Genomic DNA, 27525 nt, shown 5'->3' on the forward strand with positions numbered 1-27525 from the left:
AAGACATAACACTTCCAATGATCAGAGCTGAGTAACGGTCACCCAGTGGGTCAGAGTAGGTGTTTACCTGAAGCAGATGGGCTAAAGGGTGAGGCAGTGGTTGGACTCGCCAAAATAAACAGGCTAAATGTTTCCATAAAGAGGTGTGAGTAGCTGGAAAACAAGATCACAGACAGCCACTACAAGTAACCGTTAGAAGACCCCCACCATCCCCACTTAACAAACTCTCACATATGTTGCCACGTTTAGTGGATCAAAATGAGATTTAAAAAATTCATTCGATTGAGGCTCCTAATCAAACTCTAGTTTTGAAGGAGCGTAACCTCACACCTTGTACCCAAAATTTTGTTTCAATTGTTGGTCTTCCACTTGTCTTCAGGAACTGGAACACATGGCCTTTCAGAAAGCTGGCAAACAGAGACAACTCTGGTTTACAACCTGGAAGCCAACCGCCACACGCTGCCAGGTCAGGTCACCAACAGACGCCAAGACCAGAGGGGACGATGCAAGTGCGCCCCCACCTTCCTGGAGACGCCTCAGGGATTCGCACCCACTTCCCAGGAGGCGCGACCAGTCTCATCCTTGGCAGCCTCCACCCTCTGCCACCAGGGGCCGTCGGAACGGGCCGCCAGGGGCGGGACGCCCGGGATCCGCGCGCCTAGAGTGTGGCACACGGATCCGGAGAGTCGACCCCCGGCTTGAGGCGGGCGCACCGAGGCGCCTCCAGCCCGGGGCTCCCGCCCTCGTCCCCACCCCTTCCCCGGGCGGGCGCGCGCGCGGGCCGGGAGCGGGGAGGCGGCGGGAGGACGGCGGCGGCGCGGCCGGGCGGGTCCCGGGGACGCGGTGCGCGTCGGAGCGAGCGCACGAGTCCCCGGCGCGCCCGCCACGCTCGCCCCGCAGCCGCTCCCCTCCCCGCGCCGCCTGCGCTCCGGACCAGCCGAGTCGCCCACCGGCGGCGTCCGCGGGGACCACCCCCCGCCGGGCGAGGGAAGGGCGGTCTGCGTCGCCCCCCTCCACCCCCCGGCCGGCTCCCGCCACCGCGAAGCCTCCGGACGCCGCCCGGACCGCGGGGCCGCCCCGGAGAGTCGCCGAGGCCGAGGACCCCGGGAAGGAGGATCCCGCGGACGGCTGCAGCCCGAGGTAATCGCCAGATGACTGAGGGGGCCGGTCCTCGCCCGGACACCCGACCCGGGCGACTTGCAATGCGGACTCCGGAGGTGGCACCCTCGAGCCGGACAAGTTTCTCGCGGTTTGAAGGGGTCCTGAAACCGTTTACTCGTTTTTATTTAATTAGCCTTTCCTCTTCTGTTTTAAATAAGTGTATTTAGACAATGAAAAAAAAATAGCCTCCTGGATGACTGACTGTAGGTTTATAAATATAATCCCGAAAGTTTTGCAGGGTGTGGTTATTTGCTTATGTATATTTATTAACCTGTTAACTCTTCAGCTAGTCAGAAAATTGACATTTAAAATATTCTTTGAGGAACATTACAAGTTTGCTGTTGCGTTCAGGCATCGTTTTATTTATCAGCTTAGTTAGCATCTGTCTTCCCGAAGTGGTACCAAAGCCTGTCCCTTGGCGACGGGTCTTGCATGTGACACTCTTGCCCTCTAGTGCCTCACCAGCTTGGTAGCAGTTTGATGGCTAATATTAATAAGATGTTACATAACACAAGAGCACTGGGCCAGAACTGGTATTGTTGCCACTTGTGAAGCCCAACAGCCTGAGCCGTTGGTAGTGGATGCTGCTTGTTCAGTTTCCTTTATATCCATTGAAACTTTCGCAAGCATTTTCAGCGCTTTCAACTCTCATTCCAGGTAAGTGCATCTGTTTATTTACACTATCCATTAACGGCTCACCCATAATATGAGGGCTTTTGGTAAGAGATAGCAACTTTGTTTTCAATTAATCTAAGAATTTCAGGATTAAACAAGCGCCTGATTTTATTCTTGTGGAAGAAATAGAGTATTTCAATTAAGTTAAATGAGACACAGAAATATCTTATCATTCTGAGGTAATTTTAAAGCTTCTCTCCCTTAAGTAAAATTGAAGTATCAAGGAGATGATCCTTTATAATTGTTAAAGATCTCCACAAACAAGTTGTAATTATTCTGCATCAAAATTGTTAAACAGAACCCATGTCTATTGCTTGATGGACTAGAGATTTAAACTATAGAGATTTAAACTATAACTACATGTGTAGACAGTAATGATACTCACTCTTTTCTATTTGATGGAATTCATTTTATAAATATTATTTAAAATTACATAGTTAATAAAATTAGATGCAACTGGAAAGAAATTATCAACCTATGTATTGAATATAGAAACCCTAAAAGAAAATACATGTATCTTCCATTTAATATGTCCACTCCCCCCCCCCCCTCCCCCAAAAGAACCCGGTTAAAATTCTTTAAGAGGTTTACTTAAGCTCATCTTCCAACTAGTTCTTCTAATATCTGGAAACTATTTAAGCTTCAAACTCATTTAAAGTTGAAATTTTATTCATATTCTTTATATACACGTTGAAGTACAACATTTGTAATCTGGGAAGAGTTTTGAGGAAATCACTCCTAAGTAAACAGCTACATCTTCATACTAGAGTAAAATAGAAATCAAATATTGAGATACATATGAAACTGATCTCCAACCCACTTTTTCTTTGTGCTTAGATAATATCATATTGTCAACTACAGAACAATGCTATTCAGCGTAGAGGAGAATGATATGGAGGGCAAACTCTCAGACATCTGATATTCAGCTGAAGGGCATTTTCCCCTTTTTCTTCAACTATAGTGTCCTATTAATATTGTATTTGAGAAGGAGATTTCAAAATTAAATTTGAAAGAGACTCTTCTGAAAAATAGTACTGAACATATCAAGAGGCTTGCCCTAACAGAAGCTCTTTTTTTCTTTCTTTCTCCAGTTAACCCAGTATCTACCATCTCTCATATTTTTATTGTTTTTCTTTATGGTTCTAATGGTAAAACAGAAGTCTTCTTTCTTTGTATAAGTAAATATTGCTATTAAATTGGTCACATGAATTGATTTCTTCATAGGTTTTAGAATGAAGGATTCTTAGGTTACTAAAATGTTTTTAGATAAAACTTTTATCTCTTTTTGGAGAGATTTGTTATAGTTTAGTTCAGTTGAGTTTGGTATACCTTCTCTTTCAGTAGATTTTCTTGAGGAAAGTATTATTTCTGAAGATAACAGCAAGTTATTACAGTAATTTGTGGTGTAACTGAAAGGTTTGTTGGAAAAAAAAATACTGTGGAAGAGATAACCAGGCACTTGAGGTTCATTTTTCTGGACCATATATATTCTACTGAAGAAGTTATCATGAGCTAGAATCTAAACATTCAGTGGTCAACTTGCTATTTCAGAATTTCAAAACCATAAAGAAATGACAAATTTTTCTTTCAATTTAGGGAATCTTAAAGTGACTTCCTTGAAACCTGGTTAAGTCTTAACTGTTCTTTAGTGATTAGTGCCAACTTTTAAGCTTAAGTATGTATATGTTGAGGTATAAAATATAGTCAAAGAAAATGATATTTAAATACTTTGTGGTATATATGCACTATAAAAACAGAGAAATAGAATTGGTGATAAAAAACACTATTCTCAACTAAATGAATGTCTTGGATTTATAATTACTTAACAGTTTAGACAACAGGAAAGAACAGTAGAAGTTCGGTCTCCTGTGCTGTGGCTGTTGAGGACGAGCATATTTGCACTGACATGGCTGACCTCTGAGGACCTGTCCAGATTAGAGAATGCTGCCAGGCCACAAAAGTAACAGCTTACATTATAATGATAATTAGTTTGAAAAATGCTCAAAATTGTTTTATAATGGAATTTTTTTTCTTAGAGTGCCCAATAATTGGTTGTAGAAAACCAATTGGTTTCTTTTGTTTGTTTGTTTTCTTGCTTCTTTGTTCTTAATAAAAACTATATCCTTAGGTCTGGGATGTCAAAAGGACCTTCATGTTACTCTAAACATTCTTCATCAATTTTATGTAAGTTGCATAACAAAAAAAAATCAGGCTTCTCTATAATTAATGTGTATAACAAATTATTTCACAAAAATTCCGATACATTACTGAGGGCTGAAACTCTTTTTTTTTTCAAAAAAAAATTTTAATATTTATTTATGTCAGATAGAGAGAGAGAGCAGGGGAGAGGCAGAGAGAGAAGGAGACACAGAATCCAAAGCAAGCTCCCGGCTCTGAGCTGTCAGCACAGAGCCTATATGGGGCTTGAACTCATGAACGACAAGATCATGACCTGAGCCGAAGTCCAACGCTTAACCAACTGAGCCACCTAGGCACCTCTTGAGGGCTATAACTCTTGATTACCTATTGCCAAACATGAGCTTACAAATCAAATATTAAAGTCTTATACTAAAACATTTTAGCTTCTCAATGATGGGTATTCATTTTACATACACTGCGTTTTCAATTTTTTTTTTCCTTAGGTTACAATGTTTCAGAATAACATGAAGCACCATATAAATTCTAGGTCTGGTTCTGCCATGAGAGATGTACAACCCCTCTTGCTAGCTCTGGGCCTTGGTCCCTTACCTGGAAAATTATGTTCTCAGAGATGGTTTTCTGTCTTCTTTGTTGTCCAACACTGTGAAAATTGTTCTGAAAGATAGGACAAACAGACGTGAAAAAAATTAAAGAACAATACAAAACTTGTTGATTAGTACTGTTGTCTAGATATTTAGTAATAGATATGAAACTTTTAAAAATAACAGTTAACACTGCTAGAATGGTTACTTTGTACCAGGTACTGTTCTAAGCACTGACATACTAATTTTTAGCTCATGTAATCTTCACAAAGATTATTTGAGGTAGAAGCTCTAATTATTTCCATGTCATAAATGAGGAACTCAAGACACTGAGAAGTTACCTTTCTAAGATCATATCCTTGCAAATGGTAAAAATGGGATTCAGTTTGCGTCTGGCTCAATGCACATGCTCTTAATCACTATATTATCTCTATGTTTTCAAGTATTTGTGCTTGATATGCCTCTTGATATAACAGAGGCAATTCACATACCACTTCAAATCATTTCTACCACTTCTACCCTTACGTACTCCTACATATGAAATGATCATTTATTCCTTCAAGAGATACTTACTTGGCACCTATTATTGTGTCATGCTTAAACCAGTGCCCAAGACCATTACAGGTGGTGCCTTCCCTAATGGAGTATAGATGGTCCAGTTTAGGTGATTTCTTTCTTCTCCCGTGATATACCAATTGGATTGAGTGTCACTTGTTCTAAAAGATGCCTAGGGTAACAACGGAAGAATTTATCTGACTTCTTTGTTGATGCCTCCATAGGATAGAGGGTAATAGAACCAGGACCTCAGATTTCCTAGGTCTCCCTATTATATTTCTTCATTCCTCTCTGCTCTCTTTGCATTATCCTTTCTGCAGATTGGCTGCCTTTGCTTCTCCAGTTCATATAACCCACCCTAAAACATAGCCAAAAGCTCATCTGTAACTTTACATCTTATGATGCAGGCAAACAAGGAGAGACTTGGTTAATAATCTTGTTCCCATGACTCTGAAGAAGAATAAAAATGACAAAGGTTGTATTAGATCCTGAAAGCTGCATCGGCAGTAGTCATAATGCCCTGCGATTAGGCAGGAATACATTGCTGCATACATTGTAGCTCAATTTAAGGGGATTTGAGAGACATTTTCTCCTTTAAGTCATACAGACAGAACAAAGGGCAAGCAGTAGTGGGGACGTTTTCTTGTGTTACCTCGCTGGATGGCACAGCACTGAGAGAGGGGAACAAAAGTATCCTTTCCTTCATAATTTCTAAATACAAAGAAGGAGGGAAAATGGCAATAGAACAGCACTTTTCCATTTAATGTATCAAACAAAACTAATGCCCCCAAATGCAGCTATTTGCCTATCCATCCTAAAGTAAAACCACAGTTCTAGAGACAGAGTGTATTCTTGGTCGTACTCCATGCAAATCAGCATCTGCCTTGCCTACCACAGCGGGGTTCAATTAACATGACACAATTTCACACATTTTTTTTTCCCAGAGAAGAGCATGTTCTTTGTCAATTTTTAATACTACTAAATTACTTTTAGCAAATTCGTAATGTGTTTGAGGCCTCCCAATGCATTTTTCAACACCATAAAATACAGTTAATTTTGTGAAAAGAGAATGTTGTCAAGATCTTTTAAATATCTTTCATTTATGTTAGAACCTGAAGTTCTTCAGTTATTAATACTCATTTTCCAGATGGCAATCTTTTTCTCACATTTCTTGTACTGCCAACGTCAACGTGATTCTATTTCATTTAGAAATTGATTTTTACTTTGGGATAATGGTGGGTGTTAGTGGAAGAGAAAGGATAGGTTACGGAGTGACAAGTAGGTGTGTCACTGTGCAGATACTGTAATATTTTGCAACATGCATGTGTGCATAGATTCAGTTCTTCAGTATGTATATGGAATTGCTTATAATTCCAAAAAATAATTTCTCCCTCTGCCTTTTGTTAATGGCATATAATTAAAGAATGCCTAAAGTTTCCTTGGTAGAAAACAGGTGTTTTCCTTTTTAAAAACAGATGCATTGCAAAACAACCCCAGACATGCTGAATTCTGAAAAAAATATCAGAATGGGAAAAATAGATATTTGAGTAATATTCAATGAAAGGTGTATTCTGGATGTGACTGATTTATAGCTGTGGACAAAGTGGCTGCTGCCATTCACAGTGTTTATATTATCACCTGACTGAGGCCAATGTGATTGATGGAGGTACCCATTCATGGAAGATGGTTGGACTTACTGACTACTCTAGTTTGTGAATGCAGCTACTATTTGTAAAATTTAGTGCAGGCTCTTTTCTCACTCATTTAACAATTCAGTGGGATGTTCTTACTTCAGTCACTGTATTGATATCAAGAATATAGAGGTGATCAGGACAGGTACTTACAGATGCTTCTAACCTATGGAGAAATGCACACAGTCGCACATGACTAATTTTAAGTATTGGATATGCTGCAGAGGTAAACTAGATGGTGATGTGACAGGGTGTAAAGGGGAGACACAACAGATCTGGGGAATCAAGGAGGCTTTTGCGAGGCAGGAATATTTATGCTTAGAGCTGTGAGCTCTAGAGGATGGAGCCAGATGAGGAAATGGGAGAAAACTTCTAGACAAAGAGAACAGCATGTGAGAAGACGCTGAGTCAGAAAAGAGGCTGTCTCTTCCAATTTACCTGGAACTTGGAGGGAAGCACACCCTTGAATCAGACCTGGGATGTAAGAGTTGGAAGCATTCCTCACAGTGTCTTGTGGGGAATGTATAGAAATTTGCATTTTAATCAGTAAGTGAAATAGGCAGCCATGGATACATTTTCTGCTAGGAAGAATCAGTCAGATTTGTGCTTTGATGCTGGGCTGAGAAAAGTATAAAAGGAGCCAAGAGTGTTTATGATGAGGCTAGCTGTTGTGGTAGTTCAAGTGAGAAGAACATTGCCTCAGAAAGGAGAGAAGTGTACTGAAGAGGCGAGGTGAGTTTTGGGAAATGGAAATGAGAGGACTTGGGTTTATGTAGATGAGCCGAGGTGAGGGAAAAGAAGGTGTCAAGGATAAGGCACTACATGGTTGCAGGGAGATGAAGACAATTTTAGACAGTAGATCATAATTCAATTTTAGATAAGTTGAGTTTTCTTGTGACACAATTCCAGTAGAGCTAAACAGTGGTTGCCATATAATGAGAAAGAATAGAGTTACTGTGAGTTGTTGTTATATCAAGTTGATAGTTCAATTTGCAATCCTAAAGCTCAGAGGAAGGAGGGTGGACTTAAAAATAAACATTTGGAACTTATTGGAGCATGGATGGCAGTGAAAGCCATTGAGTGCGTAAGTTCATCTGGGGTAATGGGGAGGAATGAGAAGAAGCCCAAGGATGAACATGATGCTGGGTTATGCCTCTGACTGAGTCTCTTCCTCTGTTCTGAGACCCATCTAACTTTAGCTTCCTACATCAAAGGTGGACTTCCTATATCTCCCACAACTCTGCTTACACTGGAATGCTTGTAGCTGTCCCTTTAAAATTCTTAGTGAATTCTAATTGGCCATCTTCAGATATTTCACATTTCCTATGTTATTTATGTCATCATCATCATCAATATCATCATCATCATCATCATCAATATCATCATCATCATCATCATCATCATCATTAACATCATCATCATCACAGGTAACATGTAATATATTCATTCTATGTGTCTGACAGTTTTCTAAGAGCTTTCTGTAGTTTATCTCATAATTCTCATTAGAACTCTATTAATAGGTACCTCAAGTACCCCCATTTTCATATGCAGAAACTGCAGCATCTCAAGATAATAACTACCCAGTATCCATTTGCTACATGTTCCCAAACGTGCATGCCGCAGTTGCTTTCCCAGGTGTATGGCATCTTCAATGCAGACTGTCGAGTTCCAATTTCAGTTCAACCTCTATGAGTGGTGGCATCTTGGACAGGTTACTTAACTTTTAAAGGGCCCAACACCATGTTGGCATGTAGTAAGTGTTCACTAGTTTGGCTGTGTTGTTGTTATTAATTCTACCTTCCTATATGATGTGATTTCCTTTGGTGTGCCTCATAGGAAATCCTGATGAAGTGGTGATGTTTCTAACCAGTCCAACCTTTCAGCTTTCCTGTATCTGCTCTATTCCACAATGCCTGCCTAAGTGGTTTGTTGATTTTCTAAATTTAATTTACACTTCCTTGGTCATTCAGCATATTCCCCATCATAGGTTGAATAGGCATCCCAAAGCAACCACAATGGTCAGCTCTGTACTTGTAAAGACAGTTGTGTCCATGGAAACTCTCTGACATGCAAGCTGGTGTGTCTGTTCTTTAGTCATTCAGGGAACTCTTTCAGACCATGCAAGTCTGTAATTTCCAGTGTATTTTTGTGAGAACACTTCAAGAATACAATCATCACTATACTGAAGCACGTCTTGCTCTTTTTTGGCATTTAAAAATGTTGTTTATCCTGTTTCTTGTTTGAAAGATTACTGGGAATGACACAAACCCTATACCCTTGGAAAGAGAGACATTAAGCAAACAATGTTGCTAATAATATTTAGTAAGAGTTGTGATAAAGGCCTCAAACAAAAAGTAATTGTAATTAGATTACATAATCTGGGTATCTGGTCTAAAGGAGGAAGGGTAGAGTTGGTCAGGAAAGGCTTTCCTCAGGAATTGAGTTTGTGTAGCATATCCAGATGTGCCTATGACCCATTAATTTCAAATGTTTCCTTGTCTTTTTTGTCAACATCCAGCTATTTTATAGAACATTGTGATTTTGCTCTCTCTCCCTGTGCATCATTCAGTCACCTGTCTGAACCTTAGTTGCACATCATTAGCTCATGCCAATTTCCACTCTTCGCTTTTGTGTTTCTATTACTGGCACTTTTATTCTTCTAGTCCCCAAGCCTCCCTACTCCCCCAACCATAATTTATCAATAATCCTTTCTTTTTTTTCTCTCCTATCTCTTTTCATTTTCACTCCCCCTGATAACCTCCTTAGTCTGGACATGCACCACTCTCCACCTGGATTGTGCACCAGCCCCTTAGCTGGGGATCTCGACTCCATCCCCTTCTTCACTCTACAATATAGCATATACTCTCTCTGTTCATGTGAGTGCTATCTGTCCATTCTGGATACTACTGCTACACTAATCCTCTGTAAACATGATTTTTATTGTCTCTTTTCTGTTCAGACACATCTAGTGCTATTTCTAAGTTGACACTTTTGTGCTTCACAGCCCTTTCTAAGGACACTCATTAATCTGCAGGACTCCTTGAATGAAGTCTTATTTCTGTTTTCACCCCAACACATAGTATCTTATTATAGTCTCACTCTCAGGTAAACATTGTAACTATTTCATTTCTTCAAACTTGTCAAGTATTTTTTAAGTTTATTTATTTTATTTATATATATGTATTTGTGTGTGTGTGTGTGTGTGTGTGTGTGTGTGTGTATTTATTAGAGAGAGAGAGAGAGCATGTGTGCATGCACCAGTGGGGGAGGGGCAGCGAGAGAGAGAATCCCAAGCAGGCTCTGCACTGTTAGCACAGAGCCTGACTTGGGGCTTGAACCCATGAACTGTGAGATCATGATCTGAGCAGAAGTCAAACACTTAATCGACTGAGGCACCCAGGTGCCCCAACCTTGCCAGGTATTTTAATAAGCTCTACACCCAATGTGGAGCTTGAACTCATGACCCCAAGATTGAGTCCCATGCTCTGCTGATGAGCCAGCCAGGCACACCCTTCACCAGGTATTTTTCCTGACACGTTCATCCCATTCTCATATCCAGATCTTGCTCATCACGCCATGCCCCCCTCAAGCACCATCACTGTTAAAAACTGCTTTCCTAAATTTCATTAATCTTTCTTGCTCTTTGCTTTGAAACTTGTAACAAACATAGTCTGTACAGCATAAATCACTACCTAGTATGTGAAACATAGTGTTGGCTGTTTTTTCACAAGTCATGTTCCCCAATGGAGACCATGCTTCTGCAGACAAGAATAATTCTTAATACTACTTCTGTGGTGTCTCCTGCACCTAATACAGCACTAAGCCCAAAGTGAGTGTTCAACAAATTCCCAATGACTGATTGCAGAATAATCAATTGATCGGTATCTTTGGGCGGGTTCAGATTTAATATCTACCATAGTGGCTTTTTTTATCCTATGTTAGGATGGTATGATTATATTTTCTTAGTATTAAGTAAAAAAGACATTAAATCCAGCTAATGTATAGATAATTATAATCATATTAATAGTAATGTGTAACTTTAAATATAAATTATGACATTAGAATAAAGTAGAAGTGTCGAATTAACTTCTAAGGTTAATATGCCATTGTATTCAACTGATTCTACAAATAGTCATTGGGTGCTTACCCTGTGCCTGGCACTAGGGGCTCAATGATAGACAAAAGAGGCCTTATCTCCACTCTCTTAGGGTCTACAGTTAGACAAGGGAGACTGACTTTAAACAACATTTTAATTACAATAGTTGTCAAGAATTGCAAAGAAGGTATCATTTCTACAATGGCCATGTGTAACTGCTGGTCTTACCAAGTTTGGAGGGTCAGCTCCATCTGAGAAGATTTCACAGGGGAACTGTGTGGAGGGGCTTAGTTTTCCACATGTACCTGTCTTCCCCACCTGGTGATGCCCCACAAGTGAAGGGCTCAGGAGAAGCTGCTACAGCGTCATCCCGTGCAAAAGGAGTGACAGCAACATTGCAGTCCATTCTGAGATTTTCATAGCTAACAGACATACAGAGAATGGGAAGTAGTTGTTGGTGGATGAGGTTGCAGTAAGAACCGTAACTTTTAAGAGTCTGTACTAGAGACCAAATTCGGCCACAGCAAAATGAGATACGCTTACAAAAAGGTTTAGATGAAACTTAGAGAATCTTAATGTATCCATTTAAATATCTTAGACCAAATCCTACCCTCAGAGCCATACACTGGAATACCCTTGGCTTCAGGAGGAAACCTGAAGAGGTTAATGGAAAAGAGATGTCTTTCAGTATTTCCTATTTGCTAATGGAGAAGGTAGCTTTGATAGGTTCCTCATACCCATCCTACATACTGAGAGCAAATACTCCTCACCACTTTGCCTCATCACAGATGAGATTAGTATGAGTTACATGCCTTCACTTCTGACAATAAGAACAAACTAGGAAACACTGCTATCTGAAATGCAAAATGTGGTAATACGTTTTGTATCTATTCAAAAACACTCTGCAGCTAAAATTGAAATGGAGGCATAGAAAGATGTGAGATTTTGTATACTGCTGTTATACTCCAGAATATTATATTATTTATAAGTATGTACGTAACTTTTAAAGTGCAATTACTTTTCAAAATGAAATAACTACAATTACAATGGAAACTCTCAGTTGTCCTGGTAATTTTGATCTGCTTAAATTATACCTACATCTACACTAGAATGTTTAAAAGAGCAGAATGTTATCCTTTATATTAGGCTTATTTTCAAGCATGCCAGATCACTTGATGGCATTTTACTTGGCAGAGTGGTGGTGTACCACAGACCCACATGTTCTGCTCCTTCTTTCTTTGCAGTGTCCCTCAGACTTGTCCCTTCCCACGTTCTTCCTGACCTATGATCACTAACAGTGGCTGGCTTATGAGAAATGAGCCTGCACTGGCTTGCCAGCCTTGACTCTGACAGTGCTCTAGGATATCTTCCATGTATTGATTATCAGTTCATTTTCCTGAAAAATCTCACGCTTCTCATGTTATTCTCCAAATCAGGAAAGTATAAAGGTTCCATGTGGGTTTTCTCAACCATGAATTTCTGCACTATCAAATCTCTGCATAACCTGAGTTACCTATACTCTGTGAAAATTTATTTTTTAGGTATTTCATACCATTGCCTTCCACTCCTCATCAGTATTCCTTGCCCAATATGGTTCTCACTCCTGCCTCTATAAAGTTTCCTCTATCTCAGATGCCTACTTTTATTACCCTCCTCCTTCAAGGCTCTACCCAAATCCTATGTCCCCTTGATATAGCCTTCCCCACTTGCCATGGTCTCTTTTCTTGTCTCATTACAGTCATTTGTCTCTAATCAGCAACCATATATTATTGTCATGCTAGTTACTGTATCTATAATTTTGGACGCTTTAAAAATTCACTATGTTGACCATTTATGTTTTAAATAGAAATATAGTTATCCCATAAATATTTGAATGAATGACATAGGTACCCTAAACATTTGAATGAATAATTACAATATATAATTTACAGGATAAATATCCTACTTATAAGTATCCTATTTATCCTACAAACATCCTACAGTTATACTCCAGAATGTATTATTCATAAAGATAAACATATATTATTCAAAGTACTGTTCGCCGCTAATTTCATGGGTGAATATCACAGGATCTTAGAGCCAGAATGTTCTTGGTGATCATTTATTCTAACCTTATAATTTTACTTAGAAGGTACTGGGGCCAAAGTGACACAATTAATAAGAGGTAGAGGTGCAGTGAACCCTTTCAGCCTGCCTTATGGATAGTACCTTTCTTAATCATTTTTTTTTGTATTCTATGATATTTCCAGGACCATAAGACTCTAATAAACTTCTGCTCTAAGAAGCCCTCATTTTTCTTTCTTGTTATCTTTCAAAAGCTACTACATTTTTCTAAGATTAGTAAGACTTTAAAGGGATTCGAAACTATAGCATGACAAGGTATTTCATGAAGTTTTAGTTATTTTCATTGATTTAAAAAAAACACTTATATAGTACTTTTTTCATGTAATTAATGAGCTCTTTTCCAAAAATCAGAATCTAATGTCTTAATTGGAGCACTTAATGAAATATGTCCAAACTTCTTTGAATTTTCAGTATATGTAGTTAAATACATATGCAGTGTGTGTGCATTACATGATGTGGCAGTGTGTGGCTCCAGTGACCTCTTTGGGGTCTTAGTTATATATTACAGAGTTTGATGCAAAGCTCGACGAATAAAAGGAAATTTCTTGTTAGCCCAGTGTATTTTCTATACAAAGGATAGAGATTTTCCTGTTTCTGTCCCTCCCGTGTCCTCATCCAGATCTGGGCAAAAGAAAAAGAGGTTTTCTTGCTAACCATACACTATGGGAGAAACAAAAAGGCTTTCTTACCAACCATATACACCAGTCCATCTGCCTAACAGCTTGCCATTTGTGCCAATCAGCAGGACAAAACCTTGCTCACTTAATGCTGCAGAATGAATGTATGATATCCTATTCTATTTTATTCTGCTTTTCAGACTATATTTTCTGTGAGTCCTGATCAAGTGATACAAATGCGCTGCAATGGTGACATAAACTATCGACTGAGACTGGAAAAGTAGCTGAACACCATCTTTTCTTCTTTTTTATGGTGCTTCTATTGGAACAGTCTGAGGAAAGCATATACAGCATGAGTTTTATCATGAAGCTTCACAGACACTTTCAAAGGACTGTTATTCTGCTTGCCACATTTTGTATGGTGAGCATTATTATTTCTGCATATTACCTGTACAGTGGCTACAAACAGGAAAATGAACCCTCTGAGCTAATGTCAGAAGTAGACTGTGGGGACTTCCAGCACCCACCATACAGGCTCATGGAAGTCAAGACAATGAAGCTTTCTGATGCCCCGAAGACAGACCCCACAGTCCTGGTGTTTGTGGAGAGCCAATACTCATCACTTGGTCAAGACATAATTATGATTCTAGAATCGAGTAGATTCCAGTATCACATTGAAATTGCTCCTGGAAAGGGGGATCTCCCAGCACTTATAGAAAAAGCTAAAGGCAAATATATTCTCGTTATTTATGAGAATATATTAAAGTATATAAACATGGACTCTTGGAACCGAAGCCTGTTAGATAAATACTGTGTGGAATATGGTGTGGCTGTCATTGGATTCCACAAAACTAGTGAGAAGAGCTCACAGAGCTTTCAGTTAAAAGGTTTCCCTTTTTCCATATACGGAAATCTTGCAGTAAAAGATTGTTGTATTAATCCTCATTCTCCATTGCTTCGTGTGACCAAATCTTCCAAACTTGAAAAAGGTTCTTTACCTGGAACTGACTGGACAGTGTTCCAGATTAATCACTCAGCCTACCAACCGGTAATATTTGCCAAAGTAAAGACCCCAGAAAACCTTTCTCCTCCTATCTCTAAAGGTGCTTTTTATGCCACTGTCATACATGACTTGGGACTTCATGATGGAATTCAAAGAGTTTTTTTTGGCAACAACTTGAACTTTTGGTTGCACAAGCTCATCTTCATAGATGCTGTCTCCTTCTTGTCAGGAAACAGGCTGACACTGTCCTTGGACAGGTATATTCTTGTGGATATTGATGATATTTTTGTGGGAAAGGAGGGGACAAGAATGAACACCAATGACGTTAAGGTAAGGCTTTTTATCTCAAAGTTTCAAAGTTTAGGTTATCTCTCAGTAGGTTTACCAACTGTCTCGGATTTTCTGGGGCTATGGGATTTCCCAGGACGTGGGATTTTCATTTTATTGGAATGTCTTAGGCAAACTGGGATGAATTGGCTACCCTCAGCTATATTTGAGATATAGGGTTATTTCTCTCTGAATTAAGAAAAATGAAAGCTGTGCTAAAGGATTGAGTGTGGCAGGATCCTGAAGTGTTTTTCTATGTGTATGTAAAACTAGAGTAAAAACCAACTTGTTTACTTAACTTTCCAGAAACTATCTACCTTAGAAAACTCTTACTAAGACTTTAGTTCATTTAAATATGAAATCAAAGTGAATTTGTTTTAATGAAAATAAATACTCCCACAAATTTTCAAGAATTAAATATCTCATAAGTAGCAAGTTCAGATATTTTTGGAAGTCAAATGTGCAACTCATTTTCTCTTATATTTTTTTGAAACTGAAAATCAGCACTACTAAATATGGAGAGCTATGAATATACAAGCTTACTTATTCGTATATAAACATAAGGATTTAAATTAAGTTTCAGAATTCATTGAACACTTCTGGTACATATATGAAGCCCATTATGCTTCATTTAAATGCTATTCAATTTTTTTATTGTGTAAAACTACTGCCCTTAAATAGAAAACACTTATTTGAAGATAGTTGATTATTGTGAATGAATTGTGTTATATAAACAATGGGTTGTTTAATGTTAATAAAATTTAAAATGAAAATAATCTACACTTATCTTACTTTCCCACTCAAAATACTATAGGTTTCTATCTTCCTTGTACTGCATAATGATTTCTCATAAAAGTAAAAGGAGAGATTTTGATACATATTTTTTAAAATTCTGTACAGCTTTGACCTTCTGGTAAAATACAAAGGACTAAATCAGATGGAAAAAAAATCATGAAAACTGCATTCTTTTCTATAGACACTATACATCTGGCAAATAATAGTAATGTTCATCACACTAGTTAAATGAGCTAAGAATACCAGAGGGACCATTAAATGTTACAAGAGTGTGTGAAAACTGAAAAGAAAAAAATCCATATTTTTAACAATATTTTAGACTCTTCTTTTTAACTCAATAAAAATGAATTAATAAAGAAGTTGTACCTAATTTTTCATTAAGTCTTATGAAATATGCTTTGAAAATTGTAGCTAAATTAAAACCAAGTTAGTAGTTTAAACATTATGCACTTGAAAATTACAAACAGTATATAATTCTCTTCCAATATTTTCATTTCAAAATATTATGATAAAAATGTTTTTAAAGTTTTATTTCTGAAGTATAATTCTTTAAAACTGGCAAGATATGTTCTTATGCCATTTAAACATGTGCTAGATAAATCTCTGAGTTTTATATGCAAACCTACTATATCCCTAAAGTTATACAAAATATAAAACGCCTTTAGTACTCTCAAGGTTAAGCCATTTTTAAGGGGTATAAAAAATTGAACACATTACAATTGAACACATTTAATAAGAATTCAGCATGTACAAAATATTTAATGAATTTCTCATTTATGTGTGAATATATTTTCTAACCAATCTGAAGGCTTAAAGGAAAGTATATTTAGAATTATTTGAGCTTTTAAACTACTTGTAAGTTATATCTGTGATTGAGCATCAAAACATTAATTCATTGTATGCAGTTACCCTGAGAGTCTAAACATTTTTCCTTTCTTTCTTTCTTTCTTTCTTCCTTTCTTTCATTTATTCATTCTGTAACTAGTTATTAAGCATATACATGTGAAGTATTTTTGATAATATGTAGGTAGAATCATAAGCCATAGCCCCATTCCTTTAGAAGAGAGGGTGGGGGAAGGATAGTAATAAAGCCCAGAAAGCACATAGTTGGTGATTGGGTTGACCATCTACCTGCTCAGTAACTGATTGGGCCATACCACATGCCAGGCACAGAGGCACACACTGGGGATACAAAGGTAAATAAGCATTACTCCTCTCTTAAGAAGTTTATAGTCTTGGGGGTGGGTGTGGGGCGCTGATAAGTAGGTAATAGTTTGCTTGTGGTAAATACAATAGTAAAGGTGTCTACATGGGTTTATATAAGTAATGCTGTGGGAAACACTATACTATGTGCTATGTACCTGAAACTATTAAGTTCTATTAAGTAGGATTTTGAGGCAAGGCTAGAGAAATATGATGATTTGGGAGGCTATAGCAGTGATATTTCAGACAAAAGGAAATTTCTTGAAACTAGGAAATGATAAAGAATGGAGAGAAAAGGACCAATTGAACTATTTAGGAGTTAAAATTGAACAACTTACTGGATCAGTGGAGACGAAAAAGAATATAATCAAGGATAACATTAAAATTTTAGCATAGGTGAATTATAGTTGGTTATTACAGTGACAAAGAGGAGAGAGCAAGAAGATCATAGTGAAGGTAATTAAAAGGCCATATTAAAAATGCTAAATTATCGAAGTGCCTCTGAGATATACAGGTACAGATGTTTAGCAGGTAGTTGGCTCACAAGAGAAGTCTGGATAGCAAGTATAGTTTCTATCTAGGGAAGGGCTCAAAGCATGAAAGTATGTGAGATCATCCAGGGAAAGGGTTTATAGAATAATAAGGGACGAAGACTGAGTATGGAATCTTAAGAAAAAGCATCTTTCAGAAAACAAGTGGAGAGAGATGATCTCATTAATAAGAGTCAAAAAGAATAGTATCAGAGACTAAGAAACCATGATGTTATACAGTAGTCCTCCCTTATCTGTGGTTTTGTTTTCCATAGTTTTAGATACCAGCAGTCAACCATGGTCAGGAAGCAGATGATCCTCCTGACTTAAGGTCATGAGGTCAGTAATAGCCTAACATACATCACAATGCCTACTTCGTTCACCTCACTTCATCTCCTTGCTAGGCATTTTGTCATCTCACATCATCACAAGATGGATGAGGACAGTACAATAAGATATTTTGAGAGCGAGAGAGAGAGAGAGAGAGAGAGAGAGAGAGAGACCACATTCACCTAACTTTTATTGCAGTATATTTTTATAATTATTCTATTGTATTATTGTTGTTAATCTTTTCCTGTGCCTAATTTATAAATTAGATTTTATCATAGGGATGTATGTATACGAAAAAAAATAGATAGGGTTTGGTACTATCTGCAATTTCAGGCATCCACTGTTGGTTTTGGAATGTGTCCCCCATGGGTAAGGCAGACTACTATATAAGCCTTGGGGATAAAGAACTTCAAGGAGGGTGTGATCAGCAGTATAAAATCCAGCAGCAGAGGCCACTGAGGTAAGGACTGGCAAGTCTCCTTGGTAAAAGATGGAGGTTATTGGAGATTCTGGCAAACTCCAGGGGAATGCAACCATTGAGGCAGAGGCATAGTTGCAGCAAGTTCAGGAGTAAATTGGAGCGTTAAGACATGGAGAAGAAGAGTGTGGAATACTCAGTGGAGAAATTTTGATGTGAAGGCAAGAAGAGAAATTAGATGGAGGGAGAACTGGAGTTAGGGTGAGCAACCATCCTGGTTTCCCTGGACTGAGAGCATTCAGTGCTAATACTGAGTCCCAGGCAAACTGGGATGATAGGTCTCCCTAACTAACTCGGGTAAGGGAGACTTTACCATACTTTTTTTCCTACGAAGAGAGATCAAAGAGCATCTGATCTAGGAAAAGGTTGTGGATATGGTAATTAAAAGTATGTAATTAATAGAAATATTTTTAATCAAGTTCTTTTATTTCATTATTACCACTTATGAAAAATATTCAATTTTCCCTATTTGAATTATTAGGAAAATTGAAAGGAATGTGAGAAAATTAAAGGTGACATGGAATGTTTTCTGCAAAATTAGAAGGATGGTGCATAGCACATACATTTTAATTATTATACTAATCATTTCAAAAGTGTTATTTTTTTCGTTATGTGGAACCAAAAACAAAATGTGTTTCCTTATTGAATTGGAAAATTAGAATTAGCAATGTAATATCAGTGTTTACCTATTTACCTGCTAAATAATACAAGCACTTTATAAAGAGCCTCAAAGTGATAAAAGAAACTGAAATGGCACAAACTATATGACTCTTCATGAGGAAGAAAAAAATGCAGACCTAAGGTGTTGTCCTTATTAGTTGCAGAATTGATAAGCTCCAAGCCATAGCCCTTAAAGAATGAAGGAACATATAGTTTAGATAATTAATACGTTCTTCAAAAGTGTCGATACTAATTTCAGTCCCATTGAAGTCAGAAAAAGGGGTGTGTGTGTGTTTTATTGAACTGTGTGGACAAGACTTGTCTCAAATTCACCATGGACTAGTTTTGTGATATTCCTAGCTGCTAGTGTTCTAGGACCTGTCCTTAGACTTCCTGAGACCAAGTATGCAGAAAGGGTTTTGGCGAGGGAAAGTGGTGTATAAATAGATGTTTCTACCATAAAAGCATTTTAAAGCTATAGATGAAAGCACAGCTTGACCAAGTGAACATTAACAATTCACATTCTCCCTTAGAAGAAGAATGAATTCACTCTTGGCCTAAGATCCATTATACCTTTAGACTTAGACCACAGCCTATAACATTTCACCGCTAAGACTGTTGCGAAGTAGAAGAGGGAAGGGGGCCTTTCAAAGTATTACTGAACTCTCTGCAGCTATACTCTCAACAAACCAAAGAGCTATACAGCACTCTCTTCCTCCTGTGTTTCAGCCTCCTCCTATTAAGGTAAGCACACGTTGTCTTTTTGACAAACTTTCTAACATCCATGAGAAAATGAGGAACCAGCCCAGGCATATCAGCACACTAGAGGTGCCTATAGTGTGATTGGAAGCACTCAGCACCCCCTTCCACCTCCACGGTCCCCCAGTCTTTTCCACTAGTCTCTTATGTGTCCAACCTTAATTTGGCTGTTGTAGATTGCCCCTTAAAAAATCTACTAAAAGTGGCCTTAAGAGAGGGCAGTTCTTAAATCTTTAATACGATGTCATCAGTGACTCTATCATTATTTTCCTCAGTAACTAAAGATCCCAGAGTGCCTAGGGAAAAGAAAGTGCTGAAAATAGAAGTAAGAAAAGCCATAAAGGTCTGAGAAATAAGTGGTATCAGGCTCAGAAGACAGACTTGGCTGACTTCTCAGTGTTGCTAGGGGCCGACCCCTGGAGGCTGTAATTGGAGTGTAAAGGTGATCTCTATGCTGTCTGACTTCACTCTCATAAGAATATTCCCTACCCCAGCCAAAGTAAACCCAGAGGCTTCATAAAATCATTGAAAAAGAATCTAACATACCAAATGTCTGGCAACTGCAATCAATTATCCTGTCATACATAAAAATAGAAAGGAAACAAAAATTTCTCCAGATAGTTCACTATTTATAGTGCTCTGAATGGATGTCAGAACCGACATAGCACCAATCCCCCCTCTCCCTGACTCTCATATTTCTCTAATTCCTTTCTTTTTTCTCTTATGTTCCTTATCTTTTATTTGCTGATTTTCATTCTAATTGCAATTTGCTCTGTTGTCTGCTTGAAACTAAAAATACTTTAAATTTGCCAGAATCACTTTATTGGATATAATATTGCTTGTGTACTTGACAAAAACAAATATTTTCCAGTTAAAGTGTATCTATTAGTTCAACCTTGTTACCTGTGTTGTTCAAATCTTCTGTATTCTTACTGTTCTCATCTTTTTCTGGAGGTTGGGGAAGGAACAGGGTGTACTACTTGATGTTACCAAAGGAGGTGTGTTTAATTCTTCAACTCTGATAGTGGATTGTAAATATTTCCTTGTGTTTCTGTCAATTATCACCTTATGTATTTTAAAGCTATGTTATTTAAGTGTATATATACATATATGCACATTTATATTTATATAATATTTATACGTTAGTTTAATATTTTATCATTCTGTCGTTACCTTAATGCTGACATAGCTTTTTGGGGTTTACTATTTGAAAATTATACATTATCTCCTTTTTATATTTGTTCTCTCTTCTCTGTCTTTATATTATAAATTAGTTTAAAAAACAACTTGTCAACTAATTTTCTTTTTATCTATTTTGTCAGTATTTGTCTTTTAGTTAACAAGATCAATCTACATACACTTAATTTGTGTATGGATTAATTTGAGCTATCTTAGTTTGTGCTTTATATTTGTCCCACTTGTTCTGTTTCTTCTTTTTCTCCTCTGTTTTTTATTGCCTTTATTATCAGTTTCCTTCTTTTTTCTACCCACTCCTGATTTGAAATGTATATATTTTATTTCTGTTCTTCTATTAGTTTCTCCAGAAATTTAAACATATGTGCTAAACAAGTGCTAATATTAATCAGTATCTTCACACCTCAGTCAAAAACTACAAAGTACTTTATCTCCAATCATGTCTATCCTACTCTGGCTGATGAGCCATTATTACTTGTTTTGGACATTAACTGTATTGTTGTTGTTTAATCCAAGACTTTAGACATTATTATTTTTACCACCATGGAAATTTTATTAGTTTGGCCTACTCCTTTTCAGCAGAGAAGGCAGAATGGGGCCATTAACATAGAAATTAGATCATGTCCTTCTGCTCAGAACCCTCCAGTGACTTCTAATCTTACCCACACTAAAAGCCTAAATTCTCACAATCTTTTATAGCCTCTCACTTTGCTGTAACTTCTGTAGCCTCCTTGCTGTTCCCAGCTCCTGCTTCGCGGTTTTGCACTCGCTATTCTTTCTGCCTAAAATGGTTTTCTCCAAAATTGGTGCATGGCTCTCTTTATCACTTCCTTGGGTTCTTTACTCAATGTTACTTTCTCAATGAAGTATTCTCTGACCATTCTTTTTAAAATGGCAACCCCTAAACCTCCCCATCTTTTCCTGCTAATTTTTCTCCGTAGAACTTACGATCACACTCGTGTGCTCACCAAGATCTCACACAGGCTCACCAGGACAACTGTGTATCTCTTCCCCTGTGACATAGCCAGCAGTTGGAAATTTGGCATGGAGGTAGCAGTTATACGCAGAAATCGGCAAATGTACAGATTCAGGCTTTTCTTTTCCCCTAAAGAGCCAGTTAGTAAAGGTTTAACAACATACTACTACTACTACTACTGAATATACCGTATATATTTAGTTATTCATGTTGGTTTGTGACTTTGGCTACTAAAATATAAGCTCCATGAGGGTAAGATTTTCTCGTCTGTTCTGTTCACTGAGGTATTCCCTTAATTGTGCCTGGGTCAGTATATATTTGTTGAATGAAGAATCTCATTCTTCTTGAAGCACATCCTTTAGAACTTCTTTTAAGTCAATTTATTTAGATTTAGAGTTGATTCATGGTAAACGCTCTCAGATATTTTTATGGAATGTAAATGCCTTTATTCAGCCTCATCTTTGAAAAATAGTTTTCTTGAGTTTATAATGCTTAGTTAACAGTTCCTTCATATTTGACCCTTATGGCTGATCCTAGGAAGATTAGGGATCCCTAGAAGTCACCTGAATGCATATGCTACTGGAATATGTCAGAATCCACTGGTCCCTAATTATTTTACAATTGTCAAAAACTTAGGCAATTTGGGACTGTTCTTATGAATGTACATGAAGTATTTCTTTCTTTTTTAGTTTGGTGGAAAACATTTATAAATTTGATATAATGTGATTTATCATATACAGGAAAATATATCACTCTCAACATTATTATCGAACTCTAATAGCCATAGTGTGCTAGCAGTTATACAAATAATTATCTGGAAATAGTTTTGGACAATAATTTAACATAAGGAAATAAGATAATAGTTTAGGCAAAGGGAAAAACTATTTCATATCCATTATCAACATACACTTAATACATTTTGTTAAACTTGTTAAATTGTGAGATTGAATATATTTCTATTACTATTAATATTAAGTAGTTATTTGTTGCCCACTAACATTCTAAAGCAATGAGTTCTAAATCATTTAAAGGAGACAAATACTATTGCTGAACACCACATGAATGTATAAACAGAATATTTGGTGACTAGTTACATTTTTAAAGGCCTGATACCATGAGTCCTTTCCAAGCATGACAAAGAGCAGAGCCATCATACATGGTACTAGACGTCAACTGGGCAATGGCAGCTCCACACACTAGACCAGCAGATTAGAAGGTAAAATCTCTGAGTAAAGACCTAGATTCTGGAGAGATTCAATTCAGTTCAGAAAATTATTAACATCTATTCTGTCAAAGTGCTGTGATAGGGATTTCAAGGGCAACATTGATGAATAATGAAAGAAACATTCTTTTATAAAGGAAGTAAGAAAACAAAGAAGATTTTGCTATTTACCAGTTACTGGGTTGTGTCCTTCTCTGGACTGAGAGTTGAGTCATTAGAGTTTTAATTGTTTTAATATTCCATAATTCTAAGAAGTAAATCAAAATATAAAGGGATCTTCTTTTGTATTTCTGTGATGATGGCTTATAATGTTAGGCCTATGAAAGATGCAGTTATTTTATAATGATTTGCTTAGGGTACTTCTCTACTCCCCAGACAGGTAATACTTGTTGAGTTCATACATTGTTTTAAGTATTTTACATTTGTTGTCATTTCACACTCACAAAAATCCTATAAAACAATGACTATAAGTACCATCACTTTATATAAAGAAACAGATTCATATATTATGACTAACTTGCCTAAGATCTTACAATTAGCAAGTGGCGGTTCCAGAATACAAAATGCAGGTCTACCTGGCTCCAAAGGCTGAGCTTTTCCACCTCGTGTTGCTTCCCAGCTGTGTCCTAACACAGTACTGATGTCCATATCAAATCCTTCCTTCCAAATTCTACTTTATAGTAAATTACATCCATGACAAGTCTGTGATAGCCTATGGGCCATATCTGAAACTTTGCTGTGGATTTAATTATAAATGTGGAACAAAACTTAGTATCAACCACTTCTTGGAAGGCCTTGGCCTTTATAACTGCAATAATATGGATAAGGTAGAATTTACTTTAACAACATACTACACAGTTAACAGTATTTCTTTCTAGGTATTTTTGCCTGCAATTCTGGTAACTGTTATCAGTTTAGCAGTTTATAGTGAATTAGGGTGGCATAGTGACAGATATTTTTGGTACTAGATTAATTAAATAACAGAAATTGTCCATAATTTAGATAATTTAACTTTTTTCTATCTGTATGTACTCAGATTTTACAGTCCCTATAATGTTTTAATATGCTTTACACAGGCCTTTTAGCGTTTTTTTAAGTGCACAAAAGAAAAAAGAAAAGAAAAAATGAAGAAAATTCTGGTATATTGTCTCAGTCTCTGAGAAACGTGAACCAATAGCTAAAGCACTTTTTTTATTCTTAACTTTTATAGGCCATTTCTGCATAATGCAACTGTAGCCTGAGATACTAAAGAGATTTTAAAATCATAATGTTGATATAAAATAAATTATTAGATATACTTGACAATTTATGGACTGTTTATAGACAAAGGAAATGTCATCAACTTATTTTATTAAACTTCTAAGTGGACTAAATTTTTAAGAGTATTAAAATTTACTGATTTGGTTCATGTTGGAATTTTACCTTAAAAGATTAGGTACTTTTTCATTTTCATCTTAAATTACAATGATTATAAATAATATTAGTAATTAATTACACCAATAACTAAAAATCTGTGTATTTGTTTTCTATTGCTGCTGTAATGAATTACCACCAACTAGTGGCATAAAACAATCCCCATTTATTATTTTATAGTTCTGAAGGCCAGAAGTCCAACATGGGTCTCACTGGGCTAAGTATAAGATGTGGGCAGGGCAGTGGCCCTTTCTGGAGGCCCTGGGAAAGAATCCCTTGCCTCACCTTTTCCATCTTCTATAGTCCACCCACATTCCTTGGCTCATGTTCCCTTCCTTCATCTTCAAAGTAAGCAGTGTTCTATCTCTCTCTGCGTTTCTTTCATAGCCACATGTCCCTCTGGCTAAAACCGGGAAGGTTTTCCACTTTTAAGGACCCATGTGATTAGATTGGCCCACCCAGATAATCCCCATCTCAAGATTCATCTGCAGAATCCTTCTCACCAAAAAAAAAGTAACATATTTACAGGCTCCAGGAATTAGGACTCAGACGTCTTGGTGAGGGAGAGGAGAGGTTTTTCTTCTGCCTACCACAAGTTATGCTCTTCATGTAATCATGCCAGTAATTCTTATAGCTACTCAGTCCCCCAACTGATTTTACTACTGTTCTCACTGGGACATGAAATTTTCATGACATATATATAATCAAATAATTCATTTAGCTCTCTGAGCCAATAGTAATTGAGCCAATTAATTGAGGACAATTAAATTATTGTGCTTTTAAACTCATCATATCCCTTACACTCTAAAAGTTAACATGGGAGAACAAATAACCCTTTCTTCATTTGGGTAGTTTAAGAAATTTAGCTCCCAAAGATTGCTCAGTAGGAGTCAGTTAGGTGACTATCATCAATTTACTACTTTTTTCTAGAAGTGCATCCATTATTAGACTAATTAAAAAACAAATTTAAAAGTCATTAGGACTACCACACAGTTAACTAAAGCACTGGTCACCTGTTTCATTATGCTTTTTATTTTTTTCTCTTTTCATTTTATCTTATCTTACAATCACCTCAGATTTAGTACTTTTATTTTATCAGCCTTTCTCTCTTTGGAATCCCTACCCTAATTACCCTAATCCAAAAACCATGGAGATCTATTGCATGTGTTTATCCCTTCTCCCTTTTGCTACCCTGCTTTGATTCTCTGGTGTTTGGATTTGTATAGCATTGCTTCTTTTCTCCCAATTTAGATTTACATATTTATTTTTACGTAACTTTCTGTCTCTATTTTTCTTTCTCCAAACTATATATACTGAGTAGGAATAGCTTTCCAAAAAAAGAAAAAGAAAAAAAGAAGAAACATTGTTTGTAGAGATTAAACCAGCTGGTTGGGGCATTAAATCATCTATCCAAAAAAGAGCAGGGGAGGGGGGTGGTTCTTCACTATCTTTATCTTGAATGAAATAATCTAATACACCAAAACAACAGATAGCAGAGCCATTCCTTTCTTAGGAATCCTAAGGGATGAGGTATTTGAGTTCACCTAGAAAGACAACTTACTTGATACTCTCAAGTAATTGAATTGAGTGGTTTAGACAATAAGATGTTCAAAGGTTAGAGTTGCTGTCATCAAGATAGTTAATAGCTGTGCGCTGCCAGACATGGATTTCTGACATACTGAAAAAATACCTTTAAGACATTTTGTGTAACATTTTAACAAAAATTATCTGACAATATTTTCAAAACCAAAAAGGTATTATAATGAAAATTCATTTTAACTCGTATATTTCCTTTGCCAAAAATAGTTTAGGTTAATATTCAAAAGATTTTTGCATAATTTGCTAATCTGCTATAGAAATGTAATAAGCATTTAAAGGGAGTAAAAGAGAGAAAACACTTTCCCAAACTTTATTATTTCTTATCTGAAATAGGGCATTGTCAGTGATCTGACTGAGGGACAAATGAACAATGAAAAAGGAAATCTGTAATTTTCAATCTTGTTAGAACTTCCTCACTGATGCTAGATCTCCAAAATCATTGTCACTTGCAACTTCACAAAAACTAATTTGTATTCAGTCGTCATTCTCAGAGAAGACCCAGTTGTTCATTGTACTCAAAAAAGTTCTGTTTCCCTAAATGGGATCAGTCTCTAATGGATGCCAGTGACAGGAGGCTGTTCATCATCCTTTGGGATAATTCAGAGCAGAAGCAGAGGCCTAGTGTTCAATGCTGTGTACTTAGAAATTGACACAATGTCAATGCAACATCCCCAAGAACAAAGAGAGCCTAGGAAGATAATTAACTGCACATCTTTATTTTTAGGTCAGCAACAGTTTTCAGGCTATTTTAACTGAAAGTCTCTAAGGAGCAAAATCATTATTGGACTAACCCTTCAAGTCACCCACATTTTGTCATATGTGGCATACTCCAATCCATATTCAACAGTTTGTATTTTTATTGTTGATGAGCCTAAAATACAGGTGTATTTAAAGTCATCGGTGATTAGTCAAGTTGTAATTTACAAATGAATAAAAATCAGGGTGCTACAGTATTTGTTTTAAGGAAACAATCCAAGAATTTACCATTAGTTGCATCTTAAATAGTCACTCAGAGATGTTTAGATGTATTTATTCACTTATCAAGATGAGACTATTTTCATGAGTTCCTAATTCACAGAAAGGCAAAATAATCATTTCAAAATGCTTGTTTAAAAAATGCAGATTTCCCATGGGGCGCCTGGGTGGCTCAGTCATTGAGCATCTGATTCTTGATTTTGGCTCAGGTCATGATCCCAGGGTCGTGGGATCAAGCCCCGCATCCAGCTCTGCACTGAGCATAGAGCCTGCTTGAGATTCTCTCTTACTCTCCTCTGCCCCTCTCCCCTGCTCATGCTCTCTCTCTCAAATAAAAAATTTTTAATGCAGATTTTCCAATCCTACACTCATAGATTTTGACTTGGTAGATCTAGGGAGAG

At 37.1% G+C, this 27525-nt stretch overlaps 1 protein-coding gene across 1 annotated transcript in view; it reads left to right on the forward strand.

The window, feature by feature from the left end:
- The first annotated feature begins 1659 nt into the window (after nt 1-1659).
- LOC132692157 (bifunctional heparan sulfate N-deacetylase/N-sulfotransferase 3) overlaps nt 1660-27525 on the forward strand; it is a 182651-nt gene continuing 156785 nt past the window's right edge. The window contains exons 1-2 of the mRNA XM_060654300.3: nt 1660-1818; nt 13861-14993. Coding sequence (XP_060510283.3) covers nt 13971-14993 — 1023 coding nt within the window. The 5' untranslated portion in view covers nt 1660-1818; nt 13861-13970. The remainder of the gene's footprint in view (nt 1819-13860; nt 14994-27525) is intronic.

The sequence above is a fragment of the Panthera onca genome, chromosome B1 (assembly GCF_046562875.1).
Source record: "Panthera onca isolate mPanOnc1 chromosome B1, mPanOnc1 haplotype 2, whole genome shotgun sequence".
Taxonomy (NCBI): domain Eukaryota; kingdom Metazoa; phylum Chordata; class Mammalia; order Carnivora; family Felidae; genus Panthera; species Panthera onca.